This window comes from Poecilia formosa, unplaced genomic scaffold, assembly GCF_000485575.1.
Source record: "Poecilia formosa unplaced genomic scaffold, Poecilia_formosa-5.1.2 Scaffold350, whole genome shotgun sequence".
In the NCBI taxonomy this organism is placed as follows: Eukaryota; Metazoa; Chordata; class Actinopteri; order Cyprinodontiformes; family Poeciliidae; genus Poecilia; species Poecilia formosa.
The window spans coordinates 457,133-478,049 of record NW_006800289.1 but is presented as its reverse complement, the minus strand read 5'-3'; the positions used below and the strand labels follow the sequence as shown (position 1 = coordinate 478,049).

Genomic DNA, 20,917 nt, shown 5'->3' with positions numbered 1-20,917 from the left:
AGCCAGGGAGGAGGAGGAGGAGGAGGAGGAGAGACTCCTCTGTGGTTGATGCAGCCAAGATGGCTTGGCATGCTCCGAAACGGACCCGGAGAATCCAACACTCAAAAACATACGGAGTCTCTATAAACACATTATCGCATATGCACTCGCTTAAAACGCTCGGCTTTACAGGGAGAGCATATCCGTTTCTCTCCGTTGGTGACGAGAGCTTGGCTGCAGCCGGCGGACACAAATCATCGCCCTTCACCCTGCCGGCGGAGATTATCGCAGCGGCAGACAAGGTCGAATATGTGCGACTCATGTCTCATTTCCTGTCAGCGGGAGGCGAAGGATGCAGAAAGGGTGTCAGGGTTGACTCGGGGGGCCAGACGCAACAGCTCCGGTCTGAAGCCTTTAACCTGCACAAACACCGCATGGAGCTGTTTATTTAAAGGGCTCCTAAAGTCTTAGCGATTACCAGAAAAATAAAAAAGCTAGTAGTCTAACCAAAGGAAAGAGTTTAGGTATTTTATGTTTTAAAAAATATACCAGGGTTATTTGATGTTTGGCTTTTCATTTTGGCTGTAATTTTTTTTTAAACTATGCCACTTTAAAGCCTCAGTTAGCAAACTCAATACAGCAATTAATATGCTGCTGCCATAGTAGCTAGCTCCTATTAGCTTGTTAAATTAACTGTATTTCTCCATAAAATGGAGCGGAAAAGCTAAAAAATGCCTTCAATAAAAATCCCATCAAAAGCCATGGCCAAGTTCTCCTGCTGTTTATTCAAATTTTGTATATAAAAAAAGAAATTACAGTGAATGTGGACACCAACTCCAAACTATTTGCTATTTTTGTAGAATCAAATTAGAAAGCAAAAATAGGCTAATTGCTAAGTAGCATGCTATTATCTGGCATTATTAAACCAGCTAATCCAGGTGCGCCCTTTTCATTTCTTGGCACTGATTGGCTGCAGTAAGACTGTAAATCATGAAGACAGTGGTTGTGGTGGAGTCAAAACCGTTTCTGCTGTTTATTAATGCACACCAAGGTATGTTTGGTGTTTGAACTACAAAAATAGCCAGCTTTAGTCTTTTTTTTCCCATTTAGGAGGAGCAGTCTCAAATATTTGTGAAACTCAGCTGTTCATGGGTGACTGTATCCCAAATCTCTGTGAATACTGAGTTTCAGAAATGTAACAAGTACTTAAAGATGCATTACCATTACAGTAACGCAACAATTTACCTTTTCTGTAAACTGTGTAAGTAACATCTATAAAAGCATTACTGCAGCAGTTACGGGTAAAAAAAATACAGCTTTTTTTGTAAAACAGAAAAGCAACTGGATAACTTGTAAACATTAGTTGTAAATTTATGGTTTTACTCACACCAAAGTTATAATCAAGAGAATGTGATGTCAACTTGTCGTAAAATCTCACCCATTGTCATAAATAAGCTGGTTTACAGTTACAAAAAGCTATATTTTCTCATTCTAGATCATCTTTAAGCTGTTTTCAGTTTTTAGGGGGTTTATTTCATTTGGTAGAACCATGGCCTTTTCTCTTTATTACAAACCATTTCAAATCAGTTTTACAGTTCAACTGGTGGTTGGTCACATGAGGCAGCTGGAAAACAAAAACTTGGTGCCAAAAGACCAAATGCCCCAGGGCACTTTACTGCAACACATTCACACCAAAATGGATAATCAAAATAAATATAACCCATATTTACAAAAGAACAGTCGGTGGTCGCACCAGAAGCAGGAAGTGATGGGCTTTCATCCATTTAGGCCTCTGCTACCAGGAGTGAGGAGCAGAACGGAGCCGCTCTAAGAGCCTCTGAGCTCCAGGCTAACTGACTGATAATTGTGGCTCGGACCACATGAGGGTCGTTAAACTGTCTCTCTGGGAATTTGTGACCGTTGATGAGAAAAGTGGATGTTATGAACCGGAAGCAGGCAACAGCATAGAGTCTGTTTATTGGCGGCTTTGAAAGCCATGAGCTCAAATTGGACGATAAACAATGGGACTGCTGTAACGCCTGCATAACATTTGTCTAATTAAAAAAGAAAATGATAAGTTTCTGTAAGTGACACATTGTGACTCTTTAGTCAATGCATCTGGGAAATCAATATGAACTTTCTGGCTACATTTATAGCCTCAGGCTGAAAAACAGTGATAATAGGGTTGAGTGTGTAGCAGAATTATCACATTAGCTACATTTTTTAACCAAAATGTAGCCATGTTTGGGGAGTGACTAAAGCTAGCTAGCACTAGCTTGATCGACCCCGAGATACTCACCGGTTGGCAATGAAAAGTTCAAAATCAAATGAACCACGGATGTAAAAAGCCATTTTAAAAAGAATCATTTTCTAAAGGCATGGCAAATCTACTACATGCTGCCAGAAAGCGAGAGAAATCAAAACTTCAGAAAACAGGAAGGCTGAAAAGTAGTACAGCAACGTTTCTCCGTTTCAGAAGCCCAGAATAAATCTGGAGATTAAAATCCAAAGAGATTTCTTAGTACACATCGAGTTTGCATATTGTGAGGAAGTTATTCTACAGGTGAAATGACTGTAGAATAACTGAACTATTATGATGGTTTTGAATAAACATGGGGGAAACTGGGTCATCACTTTTTGTAAAAAAGCCCAAAGGAAGGGAAAATGGTCTCAATTAAAATGGACCACTTCACCATTCAGTTGCACAAGACAATTCTGTGAATAAATTAGTTACTGTAAATTATGGGACAAACACTTTAATCCAACTTTAAGTAATAATTTTCGGAGTGGAAAAAAGCTAAACCAACTAATGGAAGGATATTTTAGGAAGATTTTCCATCTATACTCGTCTAAAGCTTAGTGAAAGTAAAATCTGTACTCTTGACTGGACAGAAACAGATTTTGGATTGACCCACTTGAGCTGGCCTCATGTCTAAAACCTCCCACCGCTAATGAAAGCCAGCGGAGTCCGACCGCCATCTTGGCTCAGGTCTGCCAGGCGAACAGCCGCTGCAGAGTTCGACTGTGAGCTGTGGTGTGTTTGCTGAACATCTGGAGCCAGTTTAATTCCACTCAGCATTTAATCCTCATCCCAGCCGTCCAGTTGTTGGAGGGGAAAGTACAGAGTTTCTGTAAGAACTCGGGTCCCCTTTTGCAATAAGCAAAAATCTACACAGGTTGACTGTTAATTACCCGCAAGGAAGAAGGCTTCAGGCAACCAATAGAAAGCTGACATTTTTTAAGACCATGAGTCTTTTCTCCATAAGACAAAAAACTTTTAAAACTAGACATGCAGAAATAAAAATGAGGAAGCACATCATATTCGACTACATTCATCCTTTTGTCCATACCGTGCAAACATAGCCACATGCTAACATTAGCCTAGCCAAAGAGTATACTTTTTATATTTAATAAGCCAAAAATAAAATGAATGAAAACGACATTTGAAATGTCTCCTGGAATGTCAAATTTGAATTCACAAAGAGTCAGAAATGACAGCGCTAGCTGCATGTAGCGCTACCTTTCATTAGCCAAAAACAAGGTGTGAATGAAGTTTGCTTTGACAAATTCACGTGGAATCGTCAGATGTGTTCATGAACTCAACACTTCAGCGTTTCAGTCAAAAAATGAAAAGTAGCCAGTAGCCATCTACAAAGCTGCTGAAAGAAACTTGCCTAATATGCACAAACGTCAATAAGAAAGTAATTACAATGGCTGCTGTTGGAGAGTCAAAGTTTTAAGAATATACCTTCAACATGCTTCAAACTACACACTAATGGCCATATTTTCCTTTTGTTTAAGGTCACTATGGCAACCAGCCTCCATATAAGGTAGGGGATTATAAATGTGTTTATTTTTCTTCATATGGCTTTTCAACAGTGGCACTTAGGAACCCACAAAGTGTCTCAGTAAAAATTCATATGTTTAAGTCAAAGACTTTTTTCTAAACAGACTAAAAACACCAACGCCAATAGAAACTTCATGCATATATGAAGCATTAAAACACTGTAGGTAGACTGAACAGTGGCCTCATCCTGTCACAGAGTCTTCATGATTACCAAATGCCAACCCTTCTCTGTCCCAACGTTATAAATTTAAAGACATGGAGCTTGATAAGCTCTACTAGAACCTTTGCTTTGGTCAGACACAACTAGGGTTGAACTTTGCTGTGTTAAATGCTTTAGGTACGTTTGGCATTAAAAGAAGGAATGCCTGGAAAAGCAACTCCTTCCCATTGTTGAGTACGGTAGAAGACCTGGGATGTGTGAAAAATGCAAAAGGTGTTTTCTCAAGATAATGAGCCAAAATATATCAAAATAAATGATTTAGACACTTTGAAAATCTAGAGAGACTAATCAAAGAGTAATTGTTAAATAGATTCTCCAACTTTGTAAAAAATTATGGAAAAAGAAAAAGCACCATCTTTATACAAAGTATTGGCAGCAGTGGTACCAATCCTTGTACCAAACAAGATTTTTGTTAAAAAACTTAAAAAAACAAAACCTAACATATCTTTAAGAAATGTGTTCCCCAAAGGTTTCCACCTGAGGGCATCCATCTTTGTTTTTAACAATCCACCTTAACCAACGAGCTTACACAGCTAATTTCAATCCATCAAATTGGTTTACACCATGTGGGAGTACAACAGTTTTGTACTATAATATCACTTCGAACAGAGAACCATGGGATGTCTGAAGGGAAACCAATGCCCTCGTTCAGCTCTGTAGCCAAGAGAGACGCCGTTTCAGAGGATGAGAGGTTTAGATTATGGGGTCTTGGTGACATGCTGCAATCAGAGTCAGATTTGTTGCGAAACAGAATCCGCGCATACCCACAGAGCCCTGAAGATCTAAGAGTGGGAACCTTTTAGTACAACCCCTTTCTTCCGACAGCCAGCCTCCATTTTGTGCTCGAGAAAGCAAACCATGTCAGAAAGATCTGTAGCTGCCGGTGGAAACAAAAGCTGATAAATATACCAGAGAAGTAAACAAAGAAGAAAGAAAGACAGCCACTCCCCAGGGTGATTAAGACTTGGCAACAGGAAATTAAAAGTGATCCATCAGATCACGGTTTCAAGAAAAAAAGAAAAAAAAGAAAAAAAGGCAAAGCCACTAAAACCACATGGCATTCCCAGTGAGCTCCTCTGACCAAATGCCATATTGAGACCTGGAGATCAGTCACACATTCCTGTCACTCAGTACAATTCAGTCACAAGCAACTGCTTTCAGGCAATTCCTCTGTATCCTTTCTGTTCCACTGATCCTTTATGAGACATTTCATGGCCCTAATTTTATATTTTGCTGATTTAGATGCTTTAAAACACCTCAATAGTTATGGTTATCCAACCACAGAGCTTCCAAACAGCATCATCAACTCCCCCATGGGGGACTGGGACAATGCCAAATGGAGACAACCATCCGGTGTGAAGGAGCAGGGAGGAGTTGGGGGAGAAGAGGAGGCCACAATGGAAAAGATGTTCAAAAAGGAGGTTCGCATGTCAAAATGGGGGGCGGCGGGGAAAAGCAAGGAAAGAGGAAGCAAGAAAGTGGGGGAACCATTTTGCATCTCTGCCAAGTTAAACAGCTGAAACAGCCCAGACACAAAACCCCCATCTGATCTGAAAGCAAGGCAGAACCAAAGTATTTAAAGGTCTGGAGATCTGACAGAGTTATCTGGAGTGTGGGCGCTGCCAGATGCATCAAATTAGACCTGAGCAAGTCTAAAAAAAACACACACGTGTTCTTCCGTTTTTTTTCCCTCCCTGTGTTTTCCTTGGACCATAACATCCTAAGTGTTAACCGTTGTTCTTGCACTGGAACAGATCCAAAAACATCAGCCCCTTTTGGGCTGTTGAAACAATTGTTGTCTAATTCAAGGATATTAATAATATCCGTCATTAACCTTGAGTGGTACAGGTTTCAAGTCCATTGTTTTCTGTGAGCAGCAGATCAAACTGTAATCTGAATCCCCAAATCTGAGAATCCCCAGAATTTTCAGTCCAGTAAATCCACCAGCTCTGTGTACTTTAAACGTTGGTGTTTAATAAGCCTGATGTTCACCCTTGTTCTTGCTAAACATACCATTTTGTTGAACTTGCGCCGCTACCCACTTTGACAATGTTGATACAAAACACGTGTTCTGCCGTTGACTACCAGATAACCCATCAAACGACCAAAATGAGCCAATGTTCCTCTCACTGGTCAGTCAAATGCATAAAAACTAAGAATTCCCAATCATTGTTGGTCCCAAAACACAACCTACAACATGGAGGCTTTTGGTTTTTGATGCTTTGTGTGTTCTAATCTTAGATCAGCTCATTAACCTAGGGATAAAAGTAGAGATGCACCAAACTTTTGATGACTGGCTGCCCAAATGCTGAACAAGCAGGATCCTGAAAACTGGGAACTCCCACCATTTCATCACCCAGCAGCTTAAAACAACAGAAAGGTTCTGGGAGCAGCAGAATCCTGTTGCAGATCACCTACATTTACCTTTGGATTTACGACTGAATTTTATCAAAGGTGGCTCCAGCACATTTAATCTGTAATGTTCTAACGTTCTTATAGGAACAAAAGAAAGTCAGAACCACAACTGGCAACAACAACAGCAACATGATGCCAGATTGTTTGTTTGTCCATCATTGTGGATCAGGTTTGAGTGAAACCAGATCAGATCATTTCAAACACATTTTAAGGGTTTTAACCAATAAATAATACAATTGGCATCTGTTGTGCTTGTTGCCACATCAAGACTCATATGAGAGGCCAGGTTCAGGCCAAGCAGGCCATTGTTTGGGGTGTAAAAACACACGGGCCACTGTTGTGTGTGCATGTGTGTGTGTGACTGGACCGTGTCCTGTAAGGCTCATTTAGGATGTGCAGTAAAGGATGGGAGTGAGTGGGAGTTGGGAGTGGGGGGGTTGGGATGGGGATGCAGGCTCACATTCCATCACGTTAACACTTCCTCTGCCAACACACTCACGCCCTCACTCACACACCGACCCGGGAGACCTGGTCCGGGCCTGCATGGACCACCACACCCACCTTGCCTGGTGGAGACGTTCCTCTCGTTCCCGGCGGTGAGCACGACCTGCGGGTGGCTCTGCTCCAGCACGAACAGCTCATCCTTGCCCACCCGCGCGCTCTTGCCGGACTTCATGGTGCCGGACGGCCCGGAGGGCGCCAGGTACTTGCCGCTGCAGTCCCTGAAGGCCACCTTCCCGGAGCGGAACTCCAGCGTGTAGCCCGTGGTCTTGTCCGTGGTGGCCACCAGCGCTCCGTCGTTCCTCAGGAAGCGGTTGTCGGAGGTCTGCAGGTGGTACCGCTGCTCGCGGAACACCAGCGTGATCATGGAGTCCACCCCCCACGGCACGTCCCGGTCGATGGCGATCTCGTCCACCTTGTCGCTCAGGTGCGCGTAGCGCTTGCGCGTCACGCTGAAGATGTTCACCTGCGGGTGCATGGCGATGTGCACGCTCCATTTCTCCGCCACGGACACGGTCTGCGCGAAGCAGATGATCCGGTCCTCGGTGCCACCCAGGTACCGGCCGTACTGCTCGGACTGCAGGGACCAGCGGCCGTCGTCGTGGGCGGTGATGACGAAGCGGCACTCCGGACCGGCGGCCTCGCTGTCTCCGGTGACGTTGCCGTCCTTGTCCGCGGCGATGTACCGGCCCAGATGCGACTTGAGGAAGAACACGTTGGCGCTGGAGTCGTCCCCGCTCTGCTCCAGGGTCCAGATCTGCTTCTTCTTCATGCTGGTGGCCGACGCGTTAATTTTGAAGCCGAACGTCTCCGCGGTGAGGTATTTGTTCCCGCAGTTGATGAGGCCGAACTGGATCTGCAGCATGTCGCTGGTTCCGTTAGCGGAGCCGTTGGTCGTCATGGTCGGGGCCGGGTGGGGGTGTGTGTGTGTGGGGGAGCCTTCGGTTCGGACCGGTTCTTGCCTTGGAGGGTTGAGCGGGGGGGGGGGGGTTCGGGGGGGAACGCTTCTGCAAGTGGGCCGAAAGGGTGGGATGCTCCGCCGCCTCGCGTGCTGCTTCTTTGTTTGGGGGAGAGCGTGAGTGTGAGCGCGCGCCTGCCGGTCCTCTGTGCTCCGCTTGTCTCAGCAGCGCGAGCCCGTCGCCACAGCTGCAGCCTTTATAACCATCAGTGACGTAGCTCACCCCCAGCCGAACCTCGCCACAAACCACGCCCACCCCAAAACATACACTCACACACACACACACAAAAAAAATAAATCTGGACGCAGGAGAGCTGGAGGCTGAGGATTCATTCCTCTGGTGATGACCTCGATGTCAGAACCGGTCCAAGGTTCTGACCTGGGTTTCTCTCCACATCCAGTTGTGACCTTTAACCAACTTAACACCGTGGCAATGAACTGGAATATCATTGAAAACTGTAATTCAGCCATTTTATTGTAAAAAATAAATAAATAAAATTCATATAAAGATTAATCGCGCACATGTCTTCAGAAAATTTAAAGTCACGGAAACATAAAACAAAAGAGGTGACAAGAGAAGCAGGCTGCTCACAGAGTGTCGCGTTTGAGAATACTTTCGGAAAGTTGAGTGGAAGGAAAAAGTATTGTCCAAATATGCCACAGGGATTGCTGCAACCCTGGGAGGACTGTAAAGCAAAGACAAATAGTTTACTTTTTTTTTCTGTGAAGAACGTTTAAATTTGTCTCCCTGCCAGAAAATTTTCAGACTCACAGGATATTGAAATCTAACACACATCATAACATCTGAACAAATTAAAATATCTGTGAAATTTTTAAATTTATTTAGTAATTCAGCTCAAAAAGTGAAGCTGATTTCATTCCACAAAAGGCCACTATGTGTGTGTGTGTGTGTGTGTGAATAACAAAAACTGGTTATTCAGAGTGCTGAAAGAAAGTTGAGTGGAAGGAAAAAGTGTGTTAGAAAAAGGAGTAGAGTGGAGTAGATTTCAAATGTGTGGAGTGTGGCTGTGGTCTAAGTTGACTCCAACACAAACACAAGTAGGAGAAAGGATTTAATAGCGACAATAAATTCCGATTGCTAGCATCATTATGCTAACAATCACTGAATATTTTTTCCTGTAATTGCTCAAGTGCTGTTTGAGCAGTTTGGATTGATGTTGAGCCTAACTGGGGAACACAGAAAAGTTTAGCTAAGTTGCTGGTGTTCAGTTATGTGCAATGTTGCCTGTTTATTTTGTTAAAATATACATTGATATATGCATTGTTGGGATGCATTTTTTTATTTATTTGCATATTTTTGGATGCCTGTCGCCTGGTGTCTTGCGTAGTTTTTGCATTGTGTATCGTTCAGGTGCAGTTGAGGTTTATACTGCGGGCACCGACTGAAACCTTGTGGCACGCCACAGTAATTATGAGACTGTCAACATATTTTTCTATGATTCTAACATAATATAAATTTGAAATAGCTTCAAGTTATTTTGGCAAACACACAAAAAAAGCAAAAAAATTTAACATTTACGTATCCAAAGCGTTCTACTAAAGAGTAGCTTAGTTTGCTTATACCTTGGGCTGGCCCTGGTTAAAACTTTTACAGAATTAATACACAAGTTAAAGTTTAAAAAAAAAAAGAGAGAGAGGAAAAACTTAACAGGAATTAAAATGAAAGAAAAAAACTCTTCAGTCTGGATGAAGTCACATGAAGGGAGTCGGTTTCTCACTGGACGCTGAAATTATATCAGTTTCTCCTGAATCCGACGGACTCAGCATTCAAATCATGAGGACCGGGTGGGTGTGTGTCCCCGGACAAAGCGCCATTCATGGCCCCGAGCGCGCACATCAGAGGGCAGGAAGGGCCCGGCTCCGTAAACAAAGAGGCCAAACAGATCAGGGCGCATGAACATCGCTCTCAAAAACACACACATACACACAAACACACACACACACAAATACCGAGGCGCACAAAGTGCAGGGGCGCATGTCAGCATCAGCGGCACGCTCTCTGCAGAGACAGAAATGCTTCGCGGCCTTTTTGCGGCCGCTGTCTTGGCGAAGTGAGGCATAACATGGGAGAAACATGGCCCGGGTTGAACTATCGCGATGCAAATGATGGGAGATTTGTTTCAGGCCGAGCAAAGTTCAAACACATATCGGTTTATGTCCAACAAGCAGCACTGGTTGGCAGCATTACTTTATATAGAAGACGATTACTGAGTGTTTTTTTTAAAACGTCTATCTGCTCTGTTTGAGTAAAAATGAAAAAAAAGCTGATATGTCTCCTATTTCCCTCTGGGTGCTGCAGGGTTTGCAAAACAGAAAGAAACGCGACCTTCTTCCTGTCTCTGGTTCCCCCGCAGTCTGGATAAATCCGATCCTCACAAGAAAACGTCTTCAGACAAATTAAATCTGGGAGCATTTTCACCTCCCCGCAGCGCCGCGCTAATAAAATCACCTGATTTGCTCGGATGTGTTATTGGGAAACATGGATCCTAAAAACCGGTTTGTAAAGATTTAAAAGCTCGAAGAAGAGAGAGAGAGAGAGAGAGAGAGAGAGAGATATTTAGGGTCCACATCTCATCTCGGGATTTTCTTTTTTTCTTTTATTTTCTTCGGTCGCCTAGCAACAGATCCGCCGGAGCTGCTATGCTGTGATATAATAACACTTCAAACAATTCAGTCGTGCTCATACTGAAAGCAGATCATCTGTATAGTCGGGAATCTTCAACATTTGCCTCAGAATCCAATGTTTGGATTTGCTGATCAAAGTCCGGGCTTTGACTAGGCCATTTCAACACGTATAATTTGATTTAAGCAATTTCCTTGTAAGCTTAGTTGCATTCGTAGGGCGATTGTTCTCCTGCAAAGTGAATCTTCATCCCCAGTCTCAAGTCTTTCGCAACTTCTAAGACATATTTCTGGTGTTATGAGTGAAATAATCTTTTAAAAAATATAATCAAAAAAAGATCAATATTAAAGAATTATTTACTTTAAAACAAGCGCTTATCTTGGTAAAAAAAAAAAAAAGTTACTTGTAAATTATTTTATTCCAAGTGTATTAAAATATTTTCAACAGAAACTAGATCAAAAATATTCGGTAATATTTTGTGTTTTTACAGTGAACACTTGAGTTTAACTTTAACAGAAACATGACCCATGAAATGACCAAAGGACGTGCTGCAAATGATGACTTCAGGATCAGTTTTGTGTGCAATATTTTGGTTTCCCAGGACAAACAATTTATAATCTGTCAGATTACCTCAACATCTGAGCAGTTAACTCAGGATTCATCCGCCTTGGTCTCTTAAATCCTGCTACAAGAAAGGCTCTTTACATTTGCTCAAGTTTAACCATCACCTCAAATGAGTGTGGGTTTGCTTTGTGGCTCTGAAATCAAAAAAATCAAAGCATCTTTTTGGAGGAGGTAAATGAAAGAGTCTCACAGCGGGAGGGGGATGACTGACTGCCCTGACCATAAGACGTGAGTGGATGGAAAACATGACTCAGCTTCTTTGCATTGGATGACACGCAACTTTACAGCTAACTGAACCCAAGGATTTGAATCGCCAGGGTGACATGTAAGCAAATCAGAGACAGGAGCAGAAATATTCAAAGAGCAGTGGTACTGTGGTGCATACGTGTGTGTGCATGTGTGTGTGTGTGTTTGTGTGCCTGTGCTGGGGCCACACCTTAGCGTTTTCTGGGTATCTCTCCTCCGTTGTTGGAGAAATAAATAAATAAAAATCAGACCCAGTTACCCACATACAGCTCTCTGTCTGAGCATCTCACATATTTTGTCTGGTGTGATGAGATATGTACTGATTTATGACAGCAACATGCCTCACACAAACACACACACACACACACACACACACACACACACACACACAATGGCCACAGGAGACACCCACAGCTGGTTCAGGGAAAAGAGGAGGGAACCGAGAAAAAGAGAAAGAGGGGGGTCGCTATCTTTTTGTTCACAAGGCATGTTGCTATGGAGACCGGCCTCGAGTACTTTCGCCGACTGCCTGGCGGTGAGCGCTGACACACTGACACACTTGCTGCCTCTGAGGCAGGCCGTCACTGCAGCAATGCAGCAGGGGCATCAGAGCGCTGACCAATCAGCAGCAGAGATGTTTGGCAGAGCCGCGAGCTGAAGCTGAGAGTCTGGGGGAGGTTTCCATGCAGTCCGGTTCGCTGCAGCTGTTGAGGAGTCATAGATCCCCAATTTCCCTTCCAAGCGGCGAAACGCTGGGAATGGAAGGAAAATATCCAAACGAGAGAAAAAGAGGGAATGAGTGTGAGAGAGAGAGAGAGGGAGAGAGAGAGAGAGAGAGAGATGGCTGGTGCCAGGGGGGATTTTGTTCCTCATCTGACCTATATTCAGTCTGTCTCCTATGACCCCTGCCTGCAGAACGATGATGAGTGTGCACTCTAAAAAATGCTCTCTCTTTTATTGACTCAACTTGAAAAAAAAAAATTAGGCAACAATTCAATCCACTCAGTTTTTTAAGTTACAAACATTGCCTGTTATTAAAGGGGCAGTGTTATGTATTTTCTATGCACATAGTGCCATTTTATAGCACAATCAAGTAACTATGTTACCTTAAGTTGCTATGAAAATGCTTTAAGCAGATATCGAATGCGACTTAAAATAAATGTGACTTTTCCTTGAAATTGTGTCTCTGCCTCTTTAAAAACTCCTGCTCTTTCTAACACTCTTCCTTCAAGAAGTCATCACAACATGGCTCCTCTATTAACCCTTTAACAACATTATTATCATCGTTTCACTGATAAGTAGCTCCTATAATGAGATCAACTGATGCACACTTCCTGGGTGTTTGCTAATTGCTGCTGGCTAGTCTGAAGGAGCTGAGAGGAGGGCTGCTGTGTGAGGCGGAAACTTAAAAACTGCAGCTCCAAGGAGGAGCTTTGCCTCGAAGGCGGGGCTAGGTCCACCCAGGCGTTTTGCACAGCTGGATGGTTGCCACAGGAGATTAAAAGATTTGTCAAACATGCATGAAAGAATCAATTCAACACTCCAGGTAAAGGGAATAACATTGTAACATCAGAAAAGCCAACTTTACATAATACTGCCCCTTTAAATAAACCCAACATGCAATTTTAGGTTTGGTTAACTCAACTAGTTTAGGAAACCAATGTGATTGTATAATTAAGTTGTAAAAAAATCTAATATTAATTTGGATAATTAATTTGGTAATATTAATCTGACAAATTACACTAACTTAGTTATAACTTACTTTTGTTTTTACATTTACTCACAAATATTCATTCATTTTGTTTTCCAAGTTACTATAGTAACTTTTCAAACCACTTAAAGTCACACATGACCTTTTAGAGTGTATCCATGTAGGCATGTCTGATTTTAGATCTACTCAGGCAGGTAGAGGGCAGCCTAAGGGGCCTAAACACCGGAGATTGATGGAGGTCTGAGTCAGCTCTGCAGCCACTGACCTACATCTGTCTGTGACCAGCGAAATGGATTCAGCCCGCAGTGTGGGAGGTAAAGTTAGCATTTCTGTGAAATTGATGTCAACCATCACTTCACAGTCTGTCCTACTTTGCTAAAAATGCAGGGAATCATACGACCTGATGTGACGCATCAAATTTGAGTCTAAAACCGGAATCTCAACAAAGATTGAAGCTTCTCACAACTCAGACAGAATCAGACGGGTCTGTTTTGGTGACAGTGACAACCCCGGTAGTGCTTCCCAATCAAGGTGACACAAATGTGTTTTGCTAATAAGCTAACGATGATCAAATCATGAACTGTTAGTAACCATTAGATAATAAGGAAATATTCAAAAACTGCTAGTTCAAAATTACCTAGTGGAAACAAATGATTCACTTAACTAATCGTGAACCAACTGTTAGGAGCAAAAAAGTAACAAAGAAGAACCACAAACTGAACTGATGATGGTTACCTAATGTCTAACTACTAATAGACATTAGTTAACAATAAACAAAGCGGTAGCAGAAACTGTGACTTAATCTACTAATGATGAATCATGAACTAACAATTCATTGCTCATGAATCAATAAAGTGTTGGTAACCACAAACTGAACATGAACTAACTATTAGTAGACATTAGCTACTATTGTCACATCACTGCAGACGCATCGTCAGTCATTTGGTACTTAAACTCCTCCATTTGGGGTACGACCTGGTGCAGCACGTTATCCAGTCCAGAGGACTCTAAAGTTCTTCCTCCAAGGACAGAGGTGGGCATCAAACCTTTTTCGGCTCAAGATGTTGGGGTTGGTTGGGGATTTGGAGTTGCTGCTCAGAATTTTCTTATAACAAAAATGCTCTCAATGAAACAATGAACTAATCATTTTTGCTAAGCGTCCTACAATTATTTGGCACTGAAAATGTCCATAAGTTCATCAGTAAGGTAATGGGTAACAAGCAGGTACTTCATAATTAGTTTCACGTTAGCTAATGGTTACCTAACATTTAGTTCTTGTGTACTTCAGGGTTACTAAATGGATAACAAGCAGCTTGAATGTAATAGGTTGTTATTAGCTTGTGAATAGTGAGGCACATGTTCTAGTCTTTATTAGGTGCTATGATGAGAAAGAGTTTATGTACCTTACAATAAATCTGGAATAAAGTTACAAAGATCTTTGAATAAAAGTGTTTTTAAATTAAATACTTTGCAAGTTTATGGTTTGTAGGATCCCAAATCAAGCCATCTATATTATCCAGAGTTTTTATTTTCTTTAGAGTCCTTTGAAAAGTTGTTATAATTTAAATATTGGAACAAAAGATTGAGTTTATTAGTATTTCTGCAGGTTGTGTGTCCATTTAATCCTAGGAAACCACATCCTGGTCTCCACCATGAAAATAGGTACTAGGACATATGTGCGTCCTTCATTACAGTGGAATGTGCGTGTGTGGGTGTGTGTGTGTGTGTGTGTGTGTTTGCTGGTGGGGGTGAGCACACAGCTGCAGCCCTACCAAGGGCCTCCTCTTTCCGCCAACAAAGAGCTGGAAGCTGGAGCCACAGGGGATCGCCACACACTCCCCTCCTCCTCTGCTTCACCTCCACTCGGCACACAGCAGTCAGGTCAGGAGGTCAGAATGTGCGTATATGCGTGTGTGTGCATGTGCATGTGTGTATGTGTGTGTGTGTGTCATGGTGGAGGTGGGGAGGCCTCAGCTCTCACATCGCCTTCATTGCCATGGCGACAGCTACAAGCAATCAAGCCCAGGTCAGCCTCTTCGCTTCTCCCTCTGTTGAACACTTTATGAAACGGTTAGGATTCAGTTTGCATAATGTGTGTGTGTGTGTGTGTGTGTGTGTGTCACAGTGACGGCTCTGACAGACATTAGGCCAAGCCATTAAATTTCCTTGTTGGTATAAATTACACTGTTTTACATCCACATCCATTCCTCTTCTGCACTTCCTGTAAATGTAAGTCAGCACTGCTCTGCCCTCTCTTGCCTGTGTCACTGTAAGTAGCGTGCGGCCATTTTGGAGCGCGCTGCCTCACCTACCCGAATCGATCGGGGGCTTGGGTCGGCACCCGGAGCACTGACTGCAGGGGAATTTGATCAGGATGCCGCTAAAAATACCTCTTCCTGCCTCTCGGCGAGGGCCTGTGACTTCACATCCTGGCCTCACAAATCAGCAGTGTTGCTCTGGTCAGCTGCCCTCCTTCCTGTCTGCTTTCCTCCGGCTCAACACCTTGAGCTCATTGTTCCACCTCCTTGGCAGCATCTGTGTTGCTTACAATTCTCCTCAGCTTGGAGACACGGCGATCGATGTCACGCGGCGGCTCTGACCGAAAAGGACATTTGGAAAGTTTTTGATCTTGTCAATGAATCTTAAAGATGCAGAATTTAGTACTTTAATATTTGACACTTTTGGTCGGGTTAAAACCTCAAGCTGTATCTTAAAGGGGCACTGTCATGTAAAATTGACTTTTTTGAGCTTTACGTCATGCTAGGATGTTATCCCAACATCAAAGACACACTTGGAGTGTTGCTTTGATTCTTTCACGCATGTTTGAGAAACCCTTTAATCTCCATGGCAACCATTAGATTGTGCAAATCGCCTGGGTGGACCTGGCGCCACCTTCAAAGCAGTTTTCAAGCTTCCAAACTTCCACCTCACAGAGCAACTCTTCCCCTGCAGCTCCACCACTCAGCTCCTTCAGACTAGCCAGCAGCAATTAGCAAACACCTGGAGGAACTGAGCATCAGCTGAGCTCGTTAAAGGAGCTACGTCTCAGTGAAACGCTGGTAAAAATGTTGTTAAAGGGTTAGTAGAGGAGCCATGTTGTTATGACTTTGTAAAGGAGGAGTTTCAGAAAGAGCGGCAGTTTTTAAAGAGACAGAGGCCCAATTTCAAGGTGTTAAATTACATAGTCAAATTTCTTTTCAGTCACATTTGATTAACGTAGCATTTTTATGACAGTTGACGGCAACATAGTTACTTGATTGTGCTATAAAATGACACCATGTGCCTGGAAAACACATAATACTGTCCCTTTAAGTGAAAGCCCAGCATCACATTTCTCACACTTTTGTTTGTAAAAAAAACACACAAAAAAACAATCAAATACAATTAAAAGCACTGAAGTGTTGAAGTTTGTGGATGTTACATGAGGAAAATGTGAAAACTTTCAAAGGATGCAAGAACTTTCATGAAATATGACATGAGGTGGCATTAAAGGCGATTAAAGGGTTTAAAATAACAAGGAACCCATGCTTAGGCCATCCTGTTCACACACAATGAGCAGGATGGTCTCCATGACAACCATTTATTTTAAGGTTGTTTTTTTTTGCAACATGTTTGTACCAGGAATGTTAATAATTGGGGGGTTTGTACCTACAAGCCCAACTTGAGCTTATGCCTTAATGATTCATATATTTACAGTCGAACATCTTTCTTTTTTTTTTAAATAAACCTACTATAACCCCTAATCTATCAGATGTACAATTAAAAATAAGAACTAGCGTTCCTCCAGTGTGATGTGCTCACTGGTTTATTTGAACCTTGACCCTCAGCCTCTGGAATTTATTTCTAAGAAAGCAACACGGCAGCTTTCAGTTCTTCAAAAAGGCAAAAATAAATCGATTTGAACTGCTAACGATTGCAAAAATAAAAATAAAAATGAACTATTTAACTTGAAAATATTGCAGACGTCAAAATCTGAGGGGATGCGTGTTTCATATTTAGAGTGTGTGTTTGCATATTATGGATTTAGTGGCTTTTTACAAGTTCCTTTTTTAAACAAAAGCATCTTTCTCATCAGTGAAGGTGAAAAAGAAGAAAATCTGAACAAATTCTTTCCACAGGGGCAGAAGCAGATTTTCGTCCTCTCCTTTACTCTCACCTCCCTCTTTTTTATTTATTTTGGTTTTCTCTTTCTCCTTTTCTTTTCTGCCTCGCATTTGAAATAAACCCGAAGCAATTGGCGAAAGCCAGAACGACCCACTTGTGAAAGTAATTCTTTTGGATTTCAAAAACGAATAACACAGGGATCACTCAGGACTTTTGCACGAAGCTGTGTGCTTCTCTCAGTTGTACCGTAAAATTAAAACCAATGTGCCTCTGATTATATGATGCTCTTAGTGATTTAGTTGTACTAATAGTGCAACGAACCTTGAACTTCAATCTCTGGAAATTCTTTCTAGGAAAGCAGCACAGCAGCTTTCAGTTCTTCACAAAGGTCAAAAATAAACTGGCAAACTTTGCAACACACAGCAAAAAACAAAAAACTCAGGATTCACAATCTGAGGTGATGCATGCGACATTTATTTTAGAGTGTGTGTTTGCATATTATGTAATGGCAGGGAGTGCGTTTGCTCACTTCCAAAGAAATAAAGTTCCTGTAAGTTTCTTTTCAAGGCAAACAAAAAGGGGAAAACAATCAATTAAAAGTTGAGAAAACAAATTAATCCCTACCACATTTAACCTATTTCTCCACTCCAAGCTTAACTTTTTTCCCCTTCTGGGTTCGTCTCTAGAGGAGCTCTTCTGCGCCATCCACTGGCGGCAGCGGCGAACTGCACGCCTCGGTGGCATCCCGTCTGATCTGCTCTGACAACAGTCAGTTTAATCCCTGAATGGACAAACAAACATGTAAACAGAGGGTGGATGAGGCTGGACTGGCAGGTGTTGCTGGTCGTTGCCACCACTTTCCTCCTGGATCCCCAGGGTCCCACCTGCCCCCCACCTTCCTCCCACCACCACCTCCACCTCCCCACCTCGCCTCCATCACTCTGACTCTCTGCATCCGTCTTGCCTCAGCTTTTCATCGCCTTCTCTTGATGGCCAATGAGCGGTTTGGGATGCTAATGATATGCCCTCTTACAACAAAGGGTTGGAGGCCCCCCTCTGGACAAAACACACGCGCGCACACACACACACACACACACACACACACACACACACACACACGTACATACCAAGCACCAGCTGTTGTCTGCTAGTCTTTCATTACACAGGAAGAAAAAGAGTCATTTTTGCACAAACACTCAATTTAATGAAAGCATTTCTACCATTCACAGCAATTATTCACACAACACAACCACATTTTGCTACAAATTTATAATTAAGAAATTTATCATTTAAGATTAGTAGATATTTTAACCATTCAGGTACCTTCAGGTTGACTATACAGTGGTCAGCTTCATTTCCCAAAATGGTGTGCTTTATAAATCTATTATAAAAATGCAATACTAAATTTTTTGTTTCACTTTCATTGCATTAAATATCTTCAGCAGATTCAAACCTATTCATAAATATAAAGTTTTTCATATTTTTTTCTATGTTTTTGTGACTCTTTTGTCCAAAAAAACCCCAAAACCTTTTATTTTTTTGAAGGAAAACCCACAATATGCAGTATTTTTCAGAACAAAATAATAATAATTTTAAAAAATGCAAAAAGGAACATTTTTGAGGAACATTTCAGCCTTGACCAGCTCGAAATTCATCAACAGCATAGATTTCTCATGAAATATTATTTCTGGCACAATGAAAGTCGACACTCTTAACCTTTGTGAGCTAAAACAGTACACTTATAAAACTGCAAAACAAATTCAATATTTAATTTTCCCCCCACTTTCACTGTATTAAAGCAAAAACAATGTTTTTACTGTAAATACATCATTTTTTTATTTTATAAACATATATACTGTATTTTACTTTTTAAATTTGAATTATTTATTACTTTCACATTTCCTGGGTGTCAGTGTCCTAGTGTGAATAATTGATGACGGAGGGAACTGAGATAATGGGAGAGACCGTGTGTGTGTGTGTGTGTGTGTGTGTGCATTTGTTTGTAATACCTTGTGGGGATGATTTTCCTGGCATATACTACATTGTGGGGACCAATTGCTCCTTGTGGGGACCGGAGCCTGGTCCCCACAAGGGGAAACCCTGTTTTTGGGTCAGGGGTCAGAGTTAGGACTAAGGTATGAATTGAGTTTTGTTTAGGGTTAGGGTTAGGTATGTGATGGTTAGGGTTAGGAAAAGGGTAAAGGTTAGGTTTAGGCTGTAGAAATGAATGGAAGTCAATGGAAAGTCCCCACAAAGATAGCAACACAAACATGTGTGTGCATGTGTGTGTGTGTGTGTGTGTGTAATGAACACAAACCATCTGCTCACACACACACACACACACACACACACACAGACACACACAACACACATCCACCTCAGACACTCGCTACACACTCAGCAGAGGTGGCATTAACATCTGGCACAGATGGCCATCTTGAAACCTTAAACACACGACCTGAGCTGCCACAGTCACAGGGATTAACCCAGGGGTGTCCAAAGTGGGCCCTGGAGGGCCGGCATCCTACATGTTTTAGTTCTCTCCCTGATGGTAGTAACAACCTTCTCAGCAAGTCAATGTTCTTCTTAGGTTTCTAACGAGCCATCATTGGATCCAGGTGCGTTAAACCAGGGAGAGATGCCGGCCCTCCAGGACCCACTTTGGACAACCCTGGATTAACCACTGGGAACACTGGTTTCATCCCAGCAGACTAAAACATTAAGAAATGCAAATACAGACAAAATATTGTACAGCCACCAGTTTGTCACTGTCTCGTAAACACACGCTCCTCTGTCTGCTCTGCAGGGCGAAGGAAAGCGTGTCAAAGTGACAGTCGCTATTCTTGAGGTTCTGCATTAAGAATCTCGGTTTAAAGGTTACTGAACATGTGACACACAGATGGGTTAACTGGAAAAAACCTTTTTGAATGTGACGATAAAAAAATAAAAAAGGCCAGCTTTCTGTTCCTGATAAGGTCAAATATAGGAAATACAAAATAGCTTTCACACAAGCGCCACACAAATGTTGGAAACGTTTCTCACCTTTCGCCAGCCAACGCTAAAGGTTTCAGCTCCACCCCCAGGACTCTTTACGGGTTTGACTAGAATTTCGTTTCAGGGTATCAGAGTGAAGGAGGCTGGATACAAAGGTACGCCACACTCTGTAGATATTTATCCTTCCAATTTGCAACTGCGCGCTAATTTGTGCTGATCCGTCGCATCACACCCAAGTAAAATACATAGAAGCGTGTGGCTTTGAGACAAAATATGAAAATATTCATCAACCGAATCTGATTTCAGCTTGTTTTTTAGTTGCATTTTCTCTTTCCATCCAACTTTTTCCTGATTTGGTAGAAAAAAAAATTACACTTTATAACCATATGGCTGACATATCCAGATTTTTCATGTAGTCAAGATATAAACAACAAGCTGAACAAACCACTTTATTGTTTTTTTGTTCTGTTCTAGTCTCCGACTTCACAGAAAGCTGACATTTACAACAAACCTATCTAAATGCATCATTAATGACACGGTGAGTTCATGTACATTTCTGCAGAAGTGGCTGGATTATCGATGCACCGTATGACCATAGACAGCAAATATGCAAAAAAAAAAAAAAAAAAAGTCCAACAACTTTCCCAGGGTTTTTTTTTTTTTTTTTTTTTTTT

At 42.1% G+C, this 20,917-nt stretch overlaps 1 protein-coding gene across 3 annotated transcripts in view; it reads right to left on the bottom strand.

The window, feature by feature from the left end:
• The window catches only part of fscn1a (fascin actin-bundling protein 1a), a 37,800-nt gene that overhangs the window by 10,259 nt on the left and 6,624 nt on the right, over window positions 1-20,917 (bottom strand). For 2 of the 3 annotated variants that reach the window (XM_016661933.1, XM_007574363.2), the window contains exon 2: window positions 7,023-7,880. In XM_016661933.1, the coding sequence (XP_016517419.1) occupies window positions 7,023-7,863 (841 nt within the window). In that variant the 5' untranslated portion in view covers window positions 7,864-7,880. Of the gene's footprint in view, window positions 1-7,022; window positions 7,881-19,218; window positions 19,238-20,917 lie in introns of those variants that run through there. The other variant, XM_016661934.1, reaches the window with a different exon arrangement.